The 12,162-nt window shown below is 37.8% G+C and overlaps 2 protein-coding genes across 2 annotated transcripts; both read right to left on the bottom strand.

The window, feature by feature from the left end:
• Positions 1–247: 247 nt before the first annotated feature.
• Positions 248–4,336, bottom strand: LOC134640879 (extracellular calcium-sensing receptor-like). The gene is made up of 9 exons (XM_063492936.2): positions 4,227–4,336; positions 3,553–3,847; positions 3,309–3,395; positions 2,835–3,104; positions 2,328–2,534; positions 1,957–2,232; positions 1,485–1,712; positions 1,266–1,389; positions 248–1,161 (listed from the first exon to the last, which is right to left on the bottom strand). The coding sequence occupies exons 1-9, from the start codon at positions 4,334–4,336 to the stop codon at positions 248–250; spliced, it is 2,511 nt and encodes an 836-aa protein (XP_063349006.1).
• A 2,183-nt stretch (positions 4,337–6,519) lies between these two features.
• Positions 6,520–10,461, bottom strand: LOC134640623 (extracellular calcium-sensing receptor-like). Its single transcript, XM_063492530.1, has 9 exons — positions 10,253–10,461; positions 9,867–10,161; positions 9,645–9,731; positions 9,078–9,347; positions 8,801–8,998; positions 8,442–8,708; positions 7,925–8,152; positions 7,687–7,810; positions 6,520–7,433 (listed from the first exon to the last, which is right to left on the bottom strand). Exons 1-9 carry the CDS (start codon positions 10,459–10,461, stop codon positions 6,520–6,522), a joined length of 2,592 nt encoding a protein of 863 aa, XP_063348600.1.
• Between the last annotated feature and the right edge of the window lie 1,701 nt (positions 10,462–12,162).

Genomic DNA, 12,162 nt, shown 5'->3' with positions numbered 1-12,162 from the left:
GAACAGGTTGGGAATAAGTTTGTGTTTCTTCCAGTAGGATCATATCAGTTGCATAAGCAATAAGTTCAGATTTCTCTAAGATAACATTTTGCCATGATAACACTCATAAAAAAATCTATTAGCCATGCTATTGTTCGATAAAAGATTTAAGATTTTAGCGACCTTAAATTATTACTGTTGAAGACAAAATGTGAAATGAATTCAACTGATTAAGGGATTAATTTAAATAACCCAAATGATATTAATTCTATTCATTTATAGTGAGCCGACCCATGATTGCTTTCTTTGTGTTTCTCTCTGGTTTCAGCAGAATTATGTAACATTTGGGTCCAAACAGTGCCACCAAAAGGCCAAAACTTGAAGCCAAAATAGCAAATACTTCCACTGCATCTGCATATTTACCTGGAGAGTTGACATAAGCAGGGACAAAGGCCACCCACACGGCACAGAAACTTAGCATGCTGAAAGTGATGAGTCGGGCCTCATTGAAATTATCTGGAAGATTCCTGGCTAGAAATGCTAGCAAAAAGCTAAGGACAGCCAGCACACCAATGTAACCCAGTAACACTGCAAAGCCAATTGTAGACCCAACTGCACACTCATACACTATCTTGTCATTGTGGTATTGCATGTTTTTATGTGGAGCTGGAGAGGAAGAGACAAGCCAGGCAGTGCAGATTCCTGCCTGAATACAAGTAAGAGCCAGAACTGTCCCTCTCTGTTGCATCGACCCAAACCACTTAAGAATGGTTCCCCCTCCTGGCTTGGAGGCTTTGAACACAGCCACAACAACCATGGTTTTTACCAGGATGCATGAGACGCAAAGCACAAAGCTGATCCCAAATGCTGCATGCCTCAGCTGGCATGTCCATACCCTGGGTCTTCCGATGAATAACAGTGAACACAGGAAGCATAGTTTCAGTGATACTAAGAGCAAGAAGCTCAGCTCTGAATTGTTTGCACGTACCATGGGTGTTCTGCGATGGTAGAAAAAGATCCCTAAAACAACTGCACAGATAAATGTGCCCAACAAAGAGGCAGTTGTCAAACAAATACCCAGAGGCTCATGGTAGGAGAGGAACTCTGTCTTCTTTGGAACACAGTGGTCATTCTGAGGGTTTGACCAAAAATCCTCTGGACAACTGGTGCACTCCAAGGAATCTGACAATAATGGGAAGGCATATAATCAACGATATAAATTGTATATAACTATGTATAATTTCTCAAAATTAAAATAAAAACATCCTTGAATTACAAATACCCACTGTTGTTTTTGCTGATTTTTCCCTTTGAACATGGAATGCAACTAAAACAGCACTCTGGTTGTCCTTTGTTTCTAGCCATCCGGGTGCCTGGAGGACAGCTCTCACTACACACTGATCGGGGTGGCTAGAGAAAGACAAACTGATTACATACAAGGTTCAATATACACTACTTCACTCAGTATTTTTCTAAAATAAGTTATTTAGAAAAGTAGAAATAACCTTTCCTGATTCAAAATTCCAGAAGATTTTGTCTTCATCAATGGTGAGTTCCTCACTTTTAAAGCCTGACCTTTTAACCTCACCAACATTCTGAACTTTAATTTGTCCATCAGGGAGGTGTAACCAGTTCATGACATCATATATTGGCAATGCATCACCATTTTCATCAAAAGATACTTGATCACCAAATGGAGTGGTGAAGTTGACATTTTGTACATAATGTATGAGCTAATTAAGGTTAATGGGAAAAAAAGAAGAAACAGAATCAAGGTAGACTGTAATTCAGAATTTTGTTTCATCTAATTTTTCTTAATTATTTAAAAAAAATACTACTTCTACCATTTCAAAGAAAATAATGGAAATTCATTGCAAACATATCAGTGCCCTTATAGGATAATGGGCCCTTTTCAATAACAAAATCTTCAGTGACACAGTAGCTTTTCAAACAAAAATGTGTAAATTGATACCACACCTGCCATGACTCCATTGTTTGCAAAGTAGCACAGCTGTGCCCTCTGAAGGGTCCTGTCCCTGGCTTGCAATGCAACATGTCATTAAGAGCATATGCGAGAGAATACACGGCCTTGTACACATTGTAGTCAGGCCTGAGATTAGAAAGATCAAAAAACTCAGTGTCCACATTTTCAATATGCTCCTGCCCAGTGCATAGTGCTCCTCCAGCTTCCAACCAGCCTGCAGGAGCTGGCGCAAATCTGCACTGAAATGTGAATTCCCAAAACTGATTTACCTTTAATGGAATAAACGTATTGAGAGATAATACAAAATATTTATTTATTTCATGTCTCATTCATTTTAGATATACTTTCAAATCAGAATTATTACCAAATTATTGTTGTATCTGCCATTGTCACTTTGGTCTGGCTGTATTTTTAACAGGAATTCCCTCAGCCCTGGTAATTCACCTCTGCGGATGGCAATGCCCAATGTGCCACGCAGGTACGGCGTGAGGTGGGCTGTTTGGAGCACTGACGCTGTTGTCCATGTTTCACTTGCAATCCACTGGCGACCTATCACATTCTGCTTCGCTACCTATGATAATACATGTAGAATACAAAATTTATGTAGGTTCTCACTATAGCTATTAATGATCAAGTTATTGATATGAAGTTAGTTAAATAAACAATGTTTATTTTTCTTGCACATTTGGGGCATTTTGATAACATAAAACTGTTTAAGTTTCATTGTGATGTTTCTGCTTTTTAATGTTATCAGTTTAATCTAATTATTAGAATACCTATTTTTACCTTCAATGGCAGTCATTTTTGTCTAGACAAATAAGTTACAATGCTGCAATAAAAATTATCTATATGAACATTTTTTATTTCCAACCTCTTCCATTAGTTGAATCAAGTGTATCTCATGTGCAAACACTATGACCACACGAGCTGTTGATGTCTTTATCAAATGTACAATCCTCTTCAGTTCACTTGGGTCACTGTCCCAGGGCAAAATCTCTAAGTAGGCCAGACAACCGTCACCAGACTTAGCCAGGTCAGATTGGAAGGATTGGGCAACATGGAGTCCGTAATCGTCATCACTGACTAGAAGACCTATCCAAGTCCAGCCAAAGTGTCTTAGAATCTGAATCATAGCACGTACCTAAGTGGATAGTTTGGTGTAAATGGATTAGTGTGCAGATGAGTGTATTATTTAAAAAAAATTATAAATATACCTCTGAAACCAATTAATGCAACCTCTATAAGTTATATTAGTCACCAAATACACCAAAGTCATTAGAAATAATTTCAAAGTCCTTTCCTGAAACAATGGTATATTTCATTTAACTTGGTAACTAAGTTTTACCTGGAAAGCATCACTTGGGATGGTTCTGAAAAAAGTTGGAAAACGCTGACGATCACTGAGGCAGGAGCATGTGGCAAAATAACTCACCTATTACAAATATACGAGAGACATATTAACACATCATACAAGTAAAAGCCAGTCCAAATGCTATTATAAGTAGCGGTACAATGTACCGCAGGGGATCAATACTACACTTAAAAGAAACGTACAGTGCAAGCATAAAAATATGAAACTTAAAACTTACAATAGGTATATTGTATAAACTTAGCACACTGGAAATAGCAATAGAAAATGTTGAGTAGTGATCACCAACAATCCCAAGGACTGGAGGGATCCCTGAACAGTTCTCCTGAAGCAGAAACTGCTCCTCCTGGCCACCGGCTAGTGATAAGGCACCGCTGAGTGCAACAACAAGGGCACCACAGTTGTCATAAAGACTGTATCCAAGAGTCACATTAGGTAGCAAAATTAAATTCTTGTTGATCTCTTCAACAGCAAATGCCATAGTCATTGCATTCCTGAACCCTACAATATCAAAGCTAACAAACAAACAAACGTTACGTCAGTATTGTTCACTAAAAGAGATCTGCAAACATGAAAACAAGTAGAGATATACAAAATGAACCCTAAAATGAATGTATGTTAATATAAAATAATAAGTCTAATTAATATTTTGACATATGTACGCTAAGATAGAGAAGTTATCTTGTATGTATATATATATATTTATATATTTATATATATATTTATATATTTATATATATATATATATATATATATATATATATATATATATATATATATATATATATATATACATATATAATTTAGATCTGTCATGAATATTTTGAATAGTTATTATTTGTACACGTCTCTGCTGATGTCGTATTTGTGTGTGTGTGTGTGTGTGACACTTACCCAGTGCACTGAGGCTGTTGAGGCTCTGAGGTAAATGTTCTCTCTGGGTAGACAGAAGTGTAATGGACCTCAAACAACCCACCCAGTACTACATCGCCAGGCTTGTGCATTTCATTGAGATGAAACTTTCTTTCTAACTTACAAGATAAAGAAAGTGAAGAAGACACAAAGCATAAAAAGAAAAAAGAAAAAATAAGTAAGACGAAAGAGACACCTGTGAAAATATATGAGACCTGGAAACCCCCCATAACTGATTTCCACCTTCAGTACCATTGTTTCTTTTATAAGGTCTCTCTACTTTATATGAGGGGTGTGTTATCCCTTTAGCATGCTTTCCGTCATTGTTTAATTTTTTTCAGCACTCTCAAGGGTATGGTTACAGACATGTCACCACACCGAAACAAATATGAATATATAAACATAATCTGAATGCTGTGCTGTATTAATGAATGTATAAAAGCACTGAACCATATATTTTGTAAAATGTACTTTAAAGATTTTGTACTTTTGGAATTGGAAAATGAATGTAAATCTTGCTTAATATTCAAATACATTTTTGATGTGTTTAATGACAAAAAGCCTAGCAGGGTCTTTTGTTTGAGTACATCCTATTTGTATGAATAAACCTACATATATCTACTTGTGCTATCACTATATTTGACTATTTGACTATTGGGTATTTGTTTTGGTAGAGCATGTCACTCAGGTGGTAGAGCAGATCACCTACTTATCGGAAGGTTGGTTTGATCCCCGTCTGTTTTAGTCTGCTTGCAAAATATCCTTGGGCAAGATACTAACCCCAAGTTCCTCTCTGATGCATCCACCGGAGTATGAATGAGTATGAATGTGAACTTTAGATGGAAAGAGGCATGTTGTGTCTCTGTACCACTCTGAGCTTTGAGTGCTCAGAGTAGGAAAGCACTATTTAAGAACCAGCCCATTTTCCTTTACCATTAGACAGATCGATATTTGGTTTAATTATCAGGAAGGGATATGTAACTGGTTCCATTTGCTTGTCAGTTTTTAGGGACATTTTCAAACTTAACAATGATATACTAGGCGTTGGGGGACATGACTTCACTCTTCATTGTTAGAGCCCGAGGAAAGAATTGACCTTGAAAAAACTTTCAAGAAAACAATACTGAGTTTCTTGAAAATTTTTTCACAGATAAAAAAAAAACTTTACAACACACTTTTTTTTTAAATATAATACCCAATGCATCACAATGATGCCACAAAGTTTTGCAAAATTACCCACTGCATGAATATATCTTAAAATATCAATATACAAGCCAAATATACCGACAACCCGGTTCTGTGGTAAAGAAATTAAACCATTTAATATTTAATGAGTCAAATCATAGGTCAAAGGTCAGACACCAGCATAATAAAAACAACATAAAACAAAGTTTTAGTATAGACCTTGGCCTTCACGGAGAATTGTGCTCTCTGAGTGCTCTGGCTAGCCATATTTTAAGAAAGAAAGGGGTTATTCTAATTAAATACCATTCTTGTGGCAATGGAATTATTCAAGTTGAGATGTCCTCATTTAATATTAACATTTTTCATTGCTGAAAATTTACATTTAAAATGGTGAAAATGAGTCACCTTTTGATATAGTCATCTTTTTCTAAAATCAAAGCATATGTGAATTCTGTGACAATAGGTTCTCTTCTTTGAAAAGGCTATACTGACAGATATATATCTGTCATCTATATCGGTATATATTGCTGTAGACCATAATAAGTGGGCTTGATAAAAGCTGTGAAGTATTCAACCAGTTAACTATTATAATAGCTATTAGAGACACTAAACAAGAGGTCACTGCACTTAAAGAATCATGGGTGGGATTCATTAGAAGAATTCTGACCATGAAGATGGTAGATGTTTACATAAAAAGCTAAGCAGCAGCCAAAATTGACGAACAGCGCCAATAATTTTGTGCACTGACAGATATTCAGAGATGTTTTCAATGATGTGGGAGCTATGCATGGGTACTTGTTATAGAACAAATAAAGGGAAATTTTAGTTTTAATTTTTCTTGGCAACATGTTGGACTATGGAAAAGCTTCCATAAGCACTTTGAGACTGTAATGACTCCCAAAGAGAATAACAAACAAATAAGGAATTAATTATTATATGTTCTTCTAAAGGTATTGTGTGCAGTAAAAGCAAATCTGATGAAAACAATACCAATGTGTAAAACTGTATAAAAACATTTAAAGGACAAATTATGGCTGCATTAATATGAATATACTTTTCCTCATTATGCTACACGTGCTACATGTTGGTTTTATGGCTTGGTGGTCTCTCGACTCATGATTGCATTTTTTGTGTTTCTCTCTGGTTTCAGCAGAATTATGTAACATTTGGGTCCAAACAGTGCCACCAATAGCCCAAAACTTGAGGCCAAGATGGCAAATACTTCTACTGCATCTGCATATTTGCCAGGAGAATTTACATAAGCAGGAACAAAGGCCACCCACACGGCACAGAAGATCAGCATGCTGAATGTGATGAATTTGGCCTCATTAAAGTTGTCTGGAAGATTCCTGGCTAGAAATGCTAGCAGAAAGCTAAGGATAGCCAGCACACCAATGTAACCCAGTAACACTGCAAAGCCAATCGTAGACCCAACTGCACACTCATACACTATCTTGTCATTGTGGTATTGGGTGTTTTTATGTGGAGTTGGAGAGGAAGAGACAAGCCAGGCAGTGCAGATTGCAGCTTGAATGGAAGTAAGAACCAGAACTGCTCCTCTCTGCTGTATAGCACCAAACCACTTAAGATTGGTTCCCCCTCCTGGCTTGGAGGCTTTGAACACAGCCACAACAACCATAGTTTTCACCAGGATACATGAGACACAAAGCACAAAGCTGATCCCAAATGCTGCATGTCTCAGTTGGCACGTCCAAAGTCTGGGTCTTCCGATGAATAACAGTGAACACAGGAAACACAGCTTAAGTGACACTAAAAGCAGAAAGCTCAATTCTGAATTGTTTGCACGCACCATAGGTGTGCTGCGATGATATGTGAAAATTCCTAGAACAACAGTACAGATAAATGTGCCCAGCAGTGAGGTGGTTGTCAAGCAGATTCCCAGAGGCTCATGGTAGGAGAGGAACTCTGTTCTCTTAAGAACACAGTGATCTCTCTGGGGGCTTGACCAGAAGTCTTCTGGACAACTGGTGCACTCTAAGGAGTCTAAACAAATGGGAAAAATTGAGATTGTTTTCTTCATTTAGTTTCACACTGTTTTGTCCTATTATGAGTGTCTTGTACAATGAAATGGACAGTCAGTATTTTCATCTAGTAATATTTTCATTAATTTGTAACTGGAACCCACTCTCACAATAATTTTGGCTCGGTGTTAATAAAAGCCACCATAATACCATACACTGCTAAACACAAAGTAACACTGCACATCTCATGCATTATAATGTCAAATGATACAAACCAGTGTTATTGCTGATCTTTCCCTCAGAGCAAGGGATGCAGTCATAGCAACACACAGGCTTTCCCCGCTTCCTTGCTATATGTGTTCCTGGAGGGCAGCTTTTACTGCAAACTGATGCAGGTGGCTTAAGGGGAAAAATTATTTTTTTAAAAAAGTTATTCAACACCAGTTATACATGCATTGTGTACTTTGTTATTGCTTTTATATTAAAGCAAATGCTATAAATAGGAGAAATTACCTCTTCTGATTTAAAGTTCCAGAAGATTTTGTTTTCATCAAGTGTGAGTTCTTCACCTTTGAAAACTGACCTCTTAACCTCACCCACATTCTGAACTTTAGTGCTTCCATCAGGGAGCCACAGCCAGTTCATGATATCATAGATAGGTAAGGCATCACCATTCTCATCAAAAAATACTTGATCACCAAATGGAGTTGTGAAGTTGACTTTTTCCAAGTAATACATCAGCTATAAAAGTGATAGATAAAGGCTTATGAATTTTTTTCTTCTTTTATACACCAATTATTGGAGCAACCTGGAATTAAGTCTATTACTTAGTTCATCAATGTACAATCATACATTAATTAAAAGCAAAACGTCTTGCTATTGTCTCTTTAAAGCAGTGAGACATGAAACTATATTATTAGTTGCTACACAATTATCTTTCTTCCATAATAATGTTATCTCACAAAATAGTTTTTGTTTGTTTGTGTTTTTGTAAAATATAAATTGACTGGAGTATAAAATGACATCAAACCTGCCATGGCTCTAATTTTTGCAAAGTGGCACAGCTGTGCCCAATAAAAGGTCCTCTCCCTGGAACACAGTGCAGCATGTCATCAAGGGCATGTGCAAGAGCATACACAGCTTTATAAATATTATACTCAGGTCTGAGTTCAGTCACATCCAAAAGTTCAGTCTCAGCATTCCTAAGCTCTTCTTCTCCAGTGCAAAGTGTCCCACCATCTTCCAACCAGTCTGCTGAAAATCTACAGTGAAATGTATCTTCCCAAAACTGCTTCACCTAAAATGCACAACAACCAGAGAAACAAAAACATGTCAACAAAAATAACCAACAGAAAATTTGACTTGAAGTTCATTAAGTTACCCACTCACCATGTTGTTATCACTGTTCTGTTCTTCGGGATTAATTTTTAACAAGTACTCTCTAAAGCCTGGTATTTCTCCTCGTTGGATGGCAATGCCCAGTGTTCCACCAAGGAATGGCATAAATTCAGGGGTATGGAGTCCACCAACTAATGTCCAAGCTTCACTGGCAATCCACTGCAAGCCTGTCACATTTTGTTTCACCACCTGTGGATTGCATTGCAGTTGTGTTTTTACTCTCTTGTAATACATTATCTGCAGCATGGTTTGTGACATTTTCCCTAACCTCTGTCATGAGATAAATCAGGTGTATTTGATGTGCAAACACAATGACAACACGAGCTGTGGATCTGGCCATCAGATCCACAATTTTCTTGTATTCATTTGGATGATCTTCCCAAGGTAAAATCTCTGAGTAGGCCAAACAACCTCCACTTAATTGAAGAAAGTCAGACTTGAAGGATCTGGAAACATGGAGTCCATAATCATCATCACTGACTAGTAGACCTACCCATGTCCAGCCAAAGTGTTTTAGAATCTGAATCATAGCACGGACCTACATGACAAGAGATTGAAGTTGTTAGTGTACATGTGCAAATATTCTTTTATTGAAAATTTGCTTGTTCATATCTAATATCAAAAAGTTAATTTAATGAAAGTTTAAAAAAATAACATTAAATAAAAGTTAACTTCTCATGATAACACTTTTTACCTAAATACATTGTATTTTAATTAAAAATGTTCAAAGCAAATATGCAAAATTTTGCAAAAAGTATTTCTTTGACTGGAATGGCTCATGTCTAAGTTTTCTGTCAGTAATTAAAAACTTAATTCTTATTGTGCATATTTCTACCTGGAAAGCATCACTTGGGATTGTTCTAAAGAAGGATGGAAACCTCTGTCGATCACTCAGACAGGAGCAAGTGGCAAAATAACTCACCTGTCAAGAAACATATGTTATAAAATCCAGTTGTGCAAATTGCAATGGACATTCAGATAATCTTATTTAACCATTTAGATCAATTAAAATGCAGTATGTCAGAAGCACACAAATAAGTAGAATTGGGAAACTCACAATAGGAAGCTTGAATAAACCAAGAACACTTGAGGCAGCAATAGAAAATGTGGAGAAAGGATCACCCACAATCCCCACAACTGAAGGGGTCCCTGAACAGTTCTCCAGAAGCCTAAATTGCTCCTCTTGACCGCTGGCTAATGACAATGCTGCACTGAACCCAATATCAAGTGTAGCACAATTGTCATAAAGCCTGTATCCCAGAGTCACATTAGGAAGTATCTTTGAATTCTTGTTAATCTCATCAATAGCAAAGGCCATGGTCATGGCATGTCTGAATCCAGGGGTGTCAAATCTAAAATACACAAAAAATGAAAAAGAGCAACTAAATTCTAAGCAATAATAGTAATGAGAGAATATTTGTCAGCTACACGGATGAGACTTACCCATGGCATTTAGGCTGATCTGGCTCTGAGGTGAACGTCCGCTCAGGGAATACAGAACTGTAATGGACTTCAAATAACCCTCCCAGAATTACATCCCCAGGCCTGTGTATGCCATTGAGATTAAATTTCTTTTGCAATTTACAGGATGAAGGTGGAAAGGAGGACTCCAAAAAGGAAGACAACAAAATCATTAACAGACAGATAAACATAAGCAAATATCTGACAAGAAAGCCCCCCATAACTGCCTCATTTTTTCTTATTTGTATTCATGGCTCCTTGATTTTATATAGAAGCCTATGTCAACCCCTTTCATCACTTTTTGATCCACACCCACCAGGGCATGGACAGTAATGTGGGATGGGCATAATAGATGTTTCATAACAACTGTGCTACATCAGCAGATATTGTGTAAAATCCAAGCTCTTAGAAATATAATGTTTAAAAACTGTTGCTCTGGATTCCAGTAACTGCTAATTATCAACACTTCACCGGGTTCTTTTGATTCCTCATAGGCACCCGGTGGAAAATAAAACACTGCTCAGTAGACCATTTCACACTTTATTCTCTTACACAATACTTCTAGAAGGGAGATGTGTCCTGCATGACATGTTGCCGCGAATCTCAAAAAGCGGTGTACGCCAAACAATTTTATTAGAAACTGTCCCACTCTAGTCTAAACAACAGTGTTTCACAGGCATTCAGTAGTCACGTTGCATAGTGTGCTCAGAGTTTATTGTCTATTAGCTGCAACACACCTTTCTCAGCTCCGGCGAGGCTGCAACCTTGCCCTACTTCTCCTTTAACCGTTTCCCGTTATTTCTACTTTTTGCAGCCAAGCGTGGGAAAGAGTCTCCTGCAAATTTTCTTCTAAGAGAGTGACATGCTATAAGAGCCTTTATTATTCAGGGCCGTGTCCACTTAATACTACACTATATAACTTTATAACACTTATTAATAAAAAACAGCATTATTGAGACACTTCAAATAATCTCATCTCAATAATCCCCCTTTGATCTGCCCCCATGGCAGATCAACACTACTGAAAGTCATCAAGCATCATCATGTTGTGTGCCTTGGTATCAGATCCCCAACAGCCCTGTTAACCAACCTTACCAATAATCCTTGGATAGAAGGCACACAACAACCGCAAATTACCAAAATAGCTATAAAAATGGATAAGGAAACCCTAATGGACATGAAACACTTCCATTGCCCAGAGACAGAGGTCATCCCCTCCAGCGGATTGTCGACTCCCGAGTGCTCATTCAGGATGTTAGACAAGGTCTTCCAGCTCTCTGGTCACAGTTTTATCCCGGGGAGTATTGTTGAGAATAGAAGTGGGTCCTAATTGCTCTGCTAATCCTTCTACTGCATCACAAGTTAAATTTGCCCACCTAAACACATTGTAGTGGACGTAATTAATACGGTCCACATTCTAATTTGGAGTAATTGGAATAATTGATATAATCCCCACAACTACTGGTAAATTTGAAACCCAGCCACAATTTTGTCAGCCAATTTATATTCGTTTGGAAACCCTCTAGGCACCCCAATAGCATCTATATACATTGGTGAACCCACAGAAAGGTCAAATGAGCCTGTCGAGCGCTTCCTCAAAACATGGCGTCTGCACCTTGCTGTTAATTGGGCAGTGCAGGGTTTACCCAGTCGCACCCCCTTTTCCCCCCACGAAAACTAAAGGTGCCCCGACACATACCATGGCACACAGGCCAGAAGTCCCGCTAGGGATTCTGACGTATAGTCTGTATTCACCGCAATAGTAGTACAAACCTGCACACGCCCACGGGCCTATGTAGGTGCCGTTTTCTCGATTTACCTTTCCTCTGGCCGGATACGTCACAGCGCATCAGTCAGAGTCAACATCGCCCGCGTCATGCTTGTCGGTTCCC

This window comes from Pelmatolapia mariae, linkage group LG14, assembly GCF_036321145.2.
Source record: "Pelmatolapia mariae isolate MD_Pm_ZW linkage group LG14, Pm_UMD_F_2, whole genome shotgun sequence".
NCBI lineage: Eukaryota > Metazoa > Chordata > Actinopteri > Cichliformes > Cichlidae > Pelmatolapia > Pelmatolapia mariae.
The sequence above is the reverse complement of the archived record's forward strand: the minus strand, read 5'-3'. Positions and strand labels throughout refer to the sequence as shown.